Here is an 11605-nt window from a genome sequence, read left to right on the forward strand (position 1 = left end):
TGCATAGAATAGATGGTAACACTCATGAGTAACACTTGGGTTTTCTGGGGTGAAAGCATACCTGTAAAATTATAAAGGTCAACTTGAACGTAAAATTATAAAGGTCCATTTAATGGACATAAGGGCAAGTTACCCAGTTTGCCTTCTGAAAGTTACTTAAGCTCATATTTTCTCTGTGAGATTTAATTACTTGGCATTAGTACAGTTAGATTCACAAAGATTAATTAGATCAAGGAAAAACATTTATAAAGTATCCGATAACTATGGTCTGTCTGTATAGTATATTGAAAAATATCTGAGAAGTGATCTTAGGTGGTTCAACATTTGGATAAATTTAATGGGGTAAGAAAATCTAAGTGCAGTATTCTTTCTCAGTATTCCAAGATCTATGGAGGAAAGGTAGGTGGTATTCTTTGTGCTATGCCCTTTTAGACAGTTTTGCTAGCTGACATAGAAATAATACATGAACAAGGGAGATACACCCAAAGGGATTTTGTGTCCTCCTCTGTTTTTGAGACCCAGAAATAGAATGAATTAACTTTTGTGCCCTGTGTTCAGTTTCAGTCTAGAAGGCTTGACAGGAGGAGCTGGTGTCGGAAACAAGCCATCCTCATCTCTGGAAGTAAGCTCTGCAAATGCCAAAGAGCTCAGACACCCATTCGGTGATGAGGAACGGGTTGACTCTTTGGTGTCACTTTCGGAAGAGGATCTGGAGTCAGGCCAGAGAGAACATAGGATGTTTGATCAGCAGGTAAGTCTTAAATATGTCTAATTTGGAAAAAATGTATTTCACAAAATATGAACATAGAAGGCAAGGCTTCTGGTAGTATAAGGCTAGTAGCTATGATTACTTACCCATTTTATGATATACTTAATCTAGCACTAAACCAAGTTTTTAGCACTTAATTAAAAAGGGCCAGGCATGGTGGCTCATGACTATAATCCCAGTGCTTTGGGAGGTTGAGGCAGGAGGATCACTTGAGCCCAGAAAACTCAAGACCAGCCTGGGCAACATAGCAAGACCCCCATCTCTACAGAAATTTAAAAATTAGCTGGACATGGTGGCTTGTGCCTGAAGGCTGAGATAGGAGGATTACTTGAGACCAGGAGTTTAAGGCTGCATTGAGCCGTGATTGCACCACTGCACTCCAGCCTGGGTGAAAGAGCGAGACTCTGTCTCTAAAAAGAAAAAAGAAAAAAAATAAATAAAGAATGCCATTAATTTGCATAGATTTAAATATTCCATCAAGGCACACTTTTTAAAATTAGGAAAGTATCCAGGATATTAAATTGAGTTTTTCCTTCTTATCTGAGACCGTCTTTTACCATCTCAATAGTAAAATGAATCTTGAAATATGCTACATATCGTTATTAATTTTCCCAATTCTCTAAAACATACCCCAAGTTTCTCCTTTGTAGGAAAAAAAACTTTCTTACTATACCTTCCAGGAAATGTCTGTTGATTCTCTCTCCTTCCCTTCCCTACTAGAATTCTTTTTTTTTTTTTTTAATACTTTAAGTTATAGGGTACATGTGCACAACATGGATGTCTGTTACATAGGTATACATGTGCCATGTTGGTTTGCTGCACCCATTAACTCATTATTTACATTAAGTATTTCTCCTAATGCTATCCCTCCCCCAGTCCCCTACCCCACGACAGGCCCCGGTGTGTGATGTTCCCTGCCCTGTGTCCAGGTGTTCTCATTGTTCCATTCCCACCTGAGTGAGAACATGCAGTTTGGTTTTCTGTCCTTGTGATAGTTTGCTCAGAATGATGGTTTCCAGCTTCATCCATGTCCCTGCAAAGGACATGAACTCATCATTTTTTATGGCTGCATAGTATTCTATGGTGTATATGTGCCACATTTACTTAATCCAGTCTGTCATTGATGGACATTTGGGTTGGTTCCAAGTCTTTGCTATTGTTAACAGTGCCGCAGTAAGCATACGTGTGCATTTGTCTTTATAGTAGCATGATTTATAATCCTTTGGGTATATACCCAGTAATGGGATTGCTGGGTCAAATGGTATTTCTAGTTCTAGATCCTTGAGGAATTGCCACACTATCTTCCACAATGGTTGAACTAGTTTACACTCCCACCAACAGTGTAAAAGCGTTCCTATCTTTCCACATCCTCTCCAGCATCTGTTGTTTCCTGACTTTTTAGTGATCAGCATTCTAACTGGTATAAGATGGTATCTCATTGTGGTTTTGATTTGCATTTCTCTGATGACCAGTGATGATGAGCATTTTTTCATATGTCTGTTGGCTGTATAAATGTCTTCTTTTGAGAAGTGTCTGTTCATATCCTTTGCCCACTTTTTGATGGGGTTGTTTGTTTTTTTCTTGTAAATTTGTTTAAGTTCTTTGTAGATTCTGGATATTTGTCCAGATCTTTTGTCAGATGGGTAGATTGCAAAAATTTTCTCCCATTCTATGGGTTGCCTGTTTACTCTGATGCCTACCAGAATTCTTAAGAGAGTATCTATGCTCCCTGCCTTCTCTTTTTAAAATTTTATTTGTTTATTTACTTATTTAGAGACAGGGTCTCACTCTGTCACCTAGACTGGAGTGCAGTGTTGCCATCACAGGTCACTGCAGCTTCAACTTCCCCTGTTCAAGTGATCCTTCTGCCTCAGTCTCCCAAAGTGCTGGGATTGCAGGTCTGAGCCACTGCTCCTGGCCCTTGCCTTCTCTTTATCACCACCTAATCATATCTTAATTTCTGCTGCTATCACTCTCTTGAAACTCCTGTCTTGAAGGTCATGGATTTCCTTGTCAGCCAAATCAAAGTGACTTCTTAGTTCTCATCTTCTGGGTGTCCTCATTATCACTTACCACTTTTGACAATCCCTTGGGAAGGTTTTGAGAATTTGAATGATAGGCTTTTATAGCATTGTACCTTCCTGCAGGTCTTTTCTCTTCCTCTTGGGCCAGGAGACTTTGATTAATTCATGAAAGCATTCTGGGATACATCTTATTTCCTCCAAATGAAACATTTATAATTAAAAAAAAAAAAAAACCCTTTTGGAATAGATGACTGGAGTTTGGGGCAAAAATCTAATAATACATTTCTAATTAAACAAAAATGTTGACAACCTCTTCCTTGATTTGCTGAGTAGGACTTTGTGTAGAAGTTTAATTTTTTATTGTATCCTACTACAAGGCACTAACATGACCAAATATAAACTTGACACTGAAGGATTATCTTAGTAATTATTGTAGCACTTATGCTTGTGTGAGACCAGACGAATAAAGAGATTTAGGCATAATGAAAATCAGCTAAAGAGTAAATTTTGCCCCTTTAAAAATTTTTTCTACTTGTTCTGATACTTCAGAAAGAGAAAAAATAAGAATATGAAGAATATGCTTGTTGAAGCAAGTGATTTAGATTTACTCAGCCTAACAGTAACAGAAAAAAGAAGGAAAAAATAGGAACAATTCTTGGGTGGCTACTGAGCACAGCTTTGCTAACGGTAAATAAACCAGTGAACAAAATCTTTAAAATAAAGTGCATTTCAAATGTATAGAATCCTTTGGAAATCATGTGCAAGGTAAGGTAAAATACCAAAATTGTGGATTTGTAAACAATCATAGATCAAGACCCATATATCCCTTCAGATTCAGCTCAAGCTCATTTAAATGGCTTGCCTAAGGTGGTGTAAGTGGCTATTAGCTAAACAGTATTAAACTCAGAGTTCCTGGCTGTTAATTTCACTGCTTCTTTCCAGGTTTTGGAGTAGGTGAATTTTAATGAGGAAATAAGAATGATTTAATTTTCTTAATATTGTTTATTTTCTGAGATGGATGTTTCCAGGAATTTGACAGATAACCCTGCATTTTAGTAAGACATTACTACCACTGATGTGTTTCTAAAAATGGACTGTCTTTCTGAAGCGGACTTTCTGATTCAGTCTTTCTAGATTAAGTTGTTGTTTTAGTGCCTTGCTATGCTTAGCCTTCCTGGAATCTCTACTTAGCCATAGTTTTTATCTTGTATGGAACCTCAGAGTGGGTATTTGAGCTGCTTGTATCATTCTGATCTGGATGAGTTGCCTGCAGCCAACTTCCTGTTAAAAGTCTCTGCTGAGGTCATTTTTTCACTGAGGTCATTTTTTAGACCTCACAGTTGTATTTGAAACATAGCAACTGTTTACCTCAGCTGCCATGGTTACACATGAAACAAGCTCTAAATAATCAGAAGTCTGGCCTAATTGAGTCAAGTTCATGCTAGTAACGGATTTTTCATTGCTTCTCTTTCAACATGTGTGAGTCATAAGGAGGCAGATTTCATTCTGTGAAGGGAAGGGATTAATGATAAAGTCAGTTAACAATTGGAATGGGCTCTTTTTTTTTGTTTTGTTTTTGTTTTTGTTTTTGAGACAGAGTCTCGCTCTGTAGCTGAGGCTAGAGTGCAGTGGCGCGATCTCGACCTCGGCTCACTGCAAGCTTCGCCTCCCGGGTTCACGCCATTCTCCTGCCTCAGCCTCCTGAGTAGCTGGGACTACAGGCACCCGCCACCGCATCCAGCTAATTTTTTTGTATTTTTAGTAGAGACGGGGTTTCACCGTGGTCTCCATCTCCTGACCTCACGATCTGCCCACCTCGGCCTCCCAAAGTGCTGGGATTACAAGCGTGTGCCACCGCGCCCGGCCAGGAATGGGCTCTTATCACCAGAAGTGTGCTAGTGGACACTAGACAACTGTCTTTCAGGGATATTGTACCAGGAACTTCTACAGGTGGTTGGATTACATGGTCTCAAAGCTGCTGTGAATTTACTGAGAGTTAAATTGTCAAATTTCAGTTACCTTTATGTTCATGTAGAATCAGTATCATCTTAGAAGAGGATAGGGAAGAGATTTAGGCTTCTTTCCAGCTACATTGTTGCTTTGTTTGTGACCTTAAAACTCTTTACTTGAATCTCAATATTCCAATTATTTAAAACCAGAGGCCAGGCCTGGCGGTTCACGCCTATAATCCCAGCATTTTGGGAGGCTGAGGCGGGCGGATCAGTTGAGCTCAGGGGTTTAAGACCAGCCTGGCCAACATGGTGAAACCCTGTCTCTACCAAAAATACAAAAAATTAGCTGGGCGTGGTGGTGTGCGCCTGTAATCCCAGCTACTCAGGAGGCTGACGCGGGAGAATCACTTGAACCCGGGAGGCGGACATTGCAGTGAGCCGAGATCATGCCACTGCACTCCAGCCTGGGCCACAGAGTGAGACTCTGTCTCAAAAATAAAAATAGGCTGGGTGTGGTGGCTCACGCCTGTAATCCCAACACTTTAGGAGGCCAAGGTGGGCGGATCACAAGGTCAGGAGTTTGAGACCTGCCTGACCAACATGGTGAAACCCCATCTCTACTAAAAATACAAAAATTAGCTGAGTATGGTGGTGCACACCTGTAATCCCAGCTACTCAGGAGGCTGAGGCAGGAGAATCGTTTGGACTGGTAGGCGGAAGTTGCAGTGAGTCAAGATTATGCCATCAGCCAGGGTGACAGAGTGAGACTCTGTCTAAAAAAGTAATAATAATAAAGTAAAATCAGAATACTGTTACCAATATTCTACTATATCTGTATGAAGGAGTATTTAGATTTTCAAAGAACAAGTATTGTAGGTAGTTTGATATTTCCAGTGAAATTATTTTTATGTGATTATGCATCCAGTAGATATTTATTAAGTACTTATTAAGTTTGAAACATTGCTAGGTGCTATGAGGGATACAGAACCACTGTAAAGAATGGATACTCTAATGATCCCCATTTTACAGATGAGAAAACTAAGCCTCAGAAAAGCTAAGTAACTTTTCTGAAATTGAGCAGCTGTTAAGTAGCAGGAGCAGACTTTAACCTATGTCTGTCTGACCACAAGGCCTGTGCTCTCACCCCCTTCTGTACTGCCTTATTTTACTATGTAGGTCTAATTATAAGGTTTTATGCTTACCTAGAAATATGAGAGCATATGCTTACATAACCTGTTCTTTACTCTTTTACTTCACAGATATGTCACAGATCTAAGCAGCAGGGATTTAATTACTGTACATCCGCCATTTCCTCTCCATTGACAAAATCCATCTCATTAATGACAATCAGCCATCCTGGATTGGACAGTGAGTATACTACTTTTTAAAAAAATTAAATATATTAAATCTTAACCACTGTTCCTATTATTTTTCTCACTTTAAGGCCTAATAACATTACCTGCGAAAATTTGCTTGCTGCTGCTTTGAATGAATGGCTTAGCACTTAAACAGAAAAGGTGACATAGAGTTCATCATGAGATCTTCCTCTTTTTGCTACCTAAAAATATCCATAATACATTAAGTTTATTGTATTTGTGGGCACTTTTTTTGTTGTTTTTTGTTTTTTGTTTTGAGATGGAGTCCCGCTCTTTTGCCCAGGCTGGAGAGCAGTGGTGCGATCTTGGCTCATTGCAAGCTCCACCTCCTGGGTTCATGCCATTCTCCTGCCTCAGTAGCTGGTACTACAGGCGCCCACCACCACGCCCAGCTAATTTTTTGTATTTTTAGTAGAGACAGGGTTTCACCCTGTTAGCCAGGATGGTCTCAATCTCCTGACCTCGTGATCCGCCCCTCTTGACCTCCCAAAGTGCTGGGATTACAGGTGTGAGCCACCGCGCCCAGCCAGACACAGTTTTTAAACATTTTTTATTTTGAAGTAATTTTAGACTTGAAAAATAGTTATAAATAATGTTCACTGGGGAAAAAAAATTGCAAAAATAGTACAAAGTATTCCCATGTATTCTTCATTTCTAGTCTTCAAATGTTAGAATACTTGTTTCACCAGCCTCTCCCCCTCTCTTTGTCACTCCCCTTAAAGATTTTTTCTGAAACATTTGAGAGAGTAAGTTGTATCCGTAACACTCCTTCACCTCTAATTTAGTGTATATTTCCTAAAAACAAAGATATTCTTTTATATTACCATAGTATATGAGTACCATATACGGGCCTTCTCTGGCTACTGAGTGCTAGCATTAGTATATAAGAGTACCTTATACTCTTATATACAGTACCTTATACTCTTATATACTATGATAATACTATATTACCATAGTATAATTATCCAAATCAGGAAATTAATGTCAATAAAATTATGTTATCTAATATGCACACCTTATTCAGATTTCAAATTTTCTCACTTATTTCTGGGTCCAAGATTCAGTCTAAGAGCATATATTGAATTAAGTTGTCATGTCTCTTTAGACCTCTTTAATCTAAAAAGTTCCTCAGTTGATCCCTGTCTTTCATGAATTTGTCAGTGGAGAAAACTGGCACAGTAACTGACCTGAGCTTTTCAACAATGTCAAGCTCAAGAAGGACAAAGCAAGACTGAGACAGAGATTTAGTTCTGTGAGGGCCAGTAGGATTACATCTGAAAGGGGTTAGTGGACCTGTATGCAGGTTCAGATCAACTGGCGATGGAAGTTATGTAGAGCTGTCATGGCACCCATAAGCACAGGGCCTTGCGATGCTCAGAAACATACTTGGATTGGATCAGTGTTGTTTTGTCACAAAGCAACTTGTTCTTTGAGAAGCCTCATTTTTTATTTTTTAAATGTTGATTTTTTTATGAGTAGTTGCTGTGTGGGATCTGGATATAAAGATTAAATTCTCATCAAAGAGGGAGTGAGTGATACATTATGTTCTTTGCTGAAAGAGCATGTGTCTTGGAGGCTGAAGCCAAGGAAATAAACACATTCTCCTGGTGTTTCTGGGGTTTCCTCATTATTCCCTGATATAAGTCAGTTTAAGAGTTGAGAAGCAGATGCCCTGTATTTATGGGATGTTCCATCTCACTTCATGACTTACTGGAATCCTAATTTTTAAAATTTTCACAGTGGAATTAAGACATAATGGATGATTCTAGCCAGACATGGTGACACGTGCCTGTAGTCCGGCTGCTTCAGAGGCTGAGGCAGGAGGATCATGAGCCCAGGAGGTCAAGGCTGCAGTGAGCTGTGATGGCACGACTGCATTCCAGCCTGGGTGATAGAGTGAGACACTGCCTCAAAAAAAAAAAAGAGAGAGAGAGAAAGACATAATGGATGATTCTGTTAAATTTTTTCTTGTTTTCATGTGATTAATATTTCAAGTACAAATCTAGCCTACTTGACAAAAGGTGTCTAATGAAGACTTATTTTCAAAGATGTGTCCCCCAGAACTGTGACAGAAATAGCTTTTCCTGTTTTTGCTTGTTTTGATTTTTTTTTTAATTTGGCTTTGAGTTAGAGGTTTGGCTTGTATAGAATGGAAATTACAATTGAATAGTTTGCAGTGAATTTGATAAGCCAGAATGCTAGCACTCAGTAGCCAGAAAAGGCCAGGAAGGCTCTCTAAGTGAGACATTTCAGCTCAGTGTGCCCTCCTTCTGTGACCAGCAAGCATCATGACATAGAGGATATTGTACTTCTACAGCAACAGATACCTAGTACCAACAGAATGTGTCCCAAACAGAGACCTTTTTCCTATATTTTGTGACCCACTTTCTTTCCTTGTGGATGAAACACTTCATTATTTTTCCTTCACAAAGCAAGGTGCTTTTGGACTGTGTTTTCAGTTGCTGTCCAAACACTATAAATAATACAGCTAACTCCCAAAAGCACTATTCTAGAGGTTCTGACACACAGAGCTTTTCTTCCCATTGCTGATAATTTTTCTGCTCAACTCACCTAGGGAACCTGATTTCAGTAGTAGACTACTGTCAAAAGTAGGGCTTCAAGCAAGAGTTTACACCTTTCATCCAAATATAATACCCTCATTCTGATTTGTAGCGTGCATTTCATGCAGACTGGAATGATAGCTAGCCCCACGTACCTTTCTAATACCATATGCTGCAACAGAAGGACCCATCAACCTTAATGTCACTGTTTCTCCTTAGTTCCTCCTATATACAATTAAAATAGTTTCCCAACTGTATTTGTTATTCTACACTAGAAACATAATACATCATTTTGGAAATGTTAAAATTCTGACTGAAGAGAAGACTAAAACTTGTGTTAAAGTGTGTGTGGTATGCCTTAAGCATCGGGATAACTGGATATTTCATAATTTGCTCCAGACTCAAGTGTTCAATTCCAAATCACTTAAATACTCAGCATGATTCATCTATGGTCATATTCTCCCTAACTGAAATAGTGTAATAGTTAAAATCCTCCGTGATTTTTAAAGCCTAAAATGTTTGGTACACTTAAAATATTTTAACTGATATTTTAAGCACACTTAGTGGCTGTATTACTTTGAGCTTGTTACTGAAACTCTCTGCCTCAATTCAGCTGTTAAATGGGGATGATAATGTGATGTGGCTTAAATCTGACTTTATTTGAAGTCCATAGCATATTTTCTGTCACATAATGAGCACATGCTGTCATTGTGGAGTGTGATTGTTCACAATAACCGGAACAGCGCCAGAGTCCATTTTTTTCTGCCCAGAGCTTCAACAAGGTTAGACGTTGCTCACCATTGCTAGAACATTGTCTCTTGTTGTCTTGCACTTGGCTGTTTATTGTGAGCGTGCTTGTTTAGGAACAGAATGTTTTCTAAACTCATCCTAATCTCACTGCTTTCCAGCTTTTACCTGTGCTCTTTTTCCTTCTAAAGAAATTCTTAGTTGCCTCGACCACAGTTTATCACAGCTGTCAGTAAAACTTGAGCATTTCTGAAAATGTATTTCCACTGAGCTGTTGTCCAGAATGTCTTTTCTTGGGTCATTTGCTGGATTAGAAAAACAGTCAAACTTGTAGCATTATTTCTAAGCTGGGATCTGTTTTAAAAAAAATCTATTGATGTAAAGGAAAATACTGAGTAGAGAGGGTGACTAAAATATTTCTGTGTCACTTTCTGGGGTGGAGAGCAGGCAAGCAGTAGCTTCTTTAGGAACCACAGAGGACGGGAAAAGCTGCAGTGCCTCCTGTCTTGGACTTACTGTCTTGATTTGAAGGGTGAGATATGATGAGCGTGACTTGCCGGCCATTTTTTAGGGGGTCACAGTAGCACAGGTGCTGGCTGTGTCATGAGGCTTGGTGCCTGTGAGGACTGCCCTGAGGGAAACCTCTCCATGGAATGTGTGCACAGCATTTCTCCTCCTTGCATCAGAGAAAGATTGTGTGGGGCCTTTTTCTCCCACTGTACTGCGAAATGTAGATGGTTTCTTGATAGAACTTAAAAAAATTTTTTTATTTTTACATGTATAGAATTCAGTTATGACAGATGATCTTTTTTTTTTTGATACGGAGTCTGGCTCTGTCACCCAGGTTGTAGTGCCGTGGTGGGATCTCTCACTGCAAGCTCCTCCTCTTGGGTTCACGCCATTCTCCTGTCTCAGCCTCCCAAGTAGCTGGGACTACAGGCGCCTGCCACCACGCCCGGCTAATTTTTTTTGTATTTTTTAGTAGAGATGGAGTTTCACCTTGTTAGCCAGAATGGTCTCGAGCCTCGGCCTCCCAAAGTGCTGGTCTTACAGACGTGAGCCACCACGCCCGGCCCAGATGATCCCTTTCTATGGCTGTATTTTTAACCTTTTCATTGCTCCCACCCAGAAGATGCTTCAAATAATAATCTGCTTGATTACATCCCTGGAAACACATTAGTGGTGATATGTTGAAAGGGGTATTGGACCCATTAGATGTTTTAACTTCATATGCTTCTTAATGAGATTTCATTTTCCCCTTAATTTTGTGTGGTGTGTTACAGGTTGAGCATCCCTAATTTGAAAGTCTGAAATGCTCCAAAATCTGAACCATTTGAGCACCAACATGATGCCACAAGTGGAAAATTCCATGTATGAGGCCTTAACAAAATTATGTAAAATATTATATAAAATTACCTTTGGGCTATGTATATAAGCTATATATGAAACAAATGAATTTCATGTTCAGATGTGGTTCCCATCCCCAAGATGTCTCATCATATATATGCAAATATTCCAAAATTCAAAATCTGAAATACTTCTGACCCCAAGCATTTCAGAAGGAATACTCTATGTGTATCACAAAGAAGGGCACTTTCCCTTGGGGTCATTTTTATAACTTCGCTTATGGCATGTGAGTTTGCCAAGTTTCTTAAGCATGTTTTGATGGGAGCAGTAACTTGTAGTTGTGTGGCATGCATTAGACTATGACAGCTAAGGCCGTCTTGAGAGCTGAACTGTGGCAGTTATATATCTGTACCAGATCTTTAAAAAGGTAAAGGATCTGTGTGACCAAAGATCAAGGTGGGCCTCTGGAAAGTTAGGCATCAGTGCTGTTGAGGATATTTTATCTCTGTTTCCTGGATTTCTTCTCTAACTGTGATGGAAATTTACTGAAGTATGTGTATATCTATGTGTGTGTGTGTGTGTGTGTGTGTGTGTGTGTGTGTGTGTGTGTGTGTATAAAAGTGTATATATATATATATATTCTTAGCACAGTTCTGTTTGGAAAAGATAACATTGACAAATACATCAGAACAAAAATGTAATCAGACTTCTTTTTGATGTTATTAAATTGTAAGACTGGAAAACTTGCGTGTTCATTAAATACATATGAAATATAAACTTTAAATCAAATACCTTATACAATTGAATTGCTATGTTACCAGAACATTTC

The 11605-nt window shown here is 39.1% G+C and overlaps 1 protein-coding gene across 50 annotated transcripts in view; it reads left to right on the plus strand.

Moving 5' to 3' along the window:
* The window catches only part of AKAP13 (A-kinase anchoring protein 13), a 352639-nt gene that overhangs the window by 270426 nt on the left and 70608 nt on the right, over window positions 1-11605 (plus strand). For all 50 annotated transcript variants that reach the window (XM_015142950.3, XM_077940185.1, XM_077940184.1 and 47 more), the window contains 2 exons: window positions 559-751; window positions 6005-6113. In XM_015142950.3, coding sequence (XP_014998436.3) covers window positions 559-751; window positions 6005-6113 — 302 coding nt within the window. The remainder of the gene's footprint in view (window positions 1-558; window positions 752-6004; window positions 6114-11605) is intronic.

This window comes from Macaca mulatta, chromosome 7 (assembly GCF_049350105.2).
Source record: "Macaca mulatta isolate MMU2019108-1 chromosome 7, T2T-MMU8v2.0, whole genome shotgun sequence".
Classification (NCBI taxonomy): Eukaryota; Metazoa; Chordata; class Mammalia; order Primates; family Cercopithecidae; genus Macaca; species Macaca mulatta.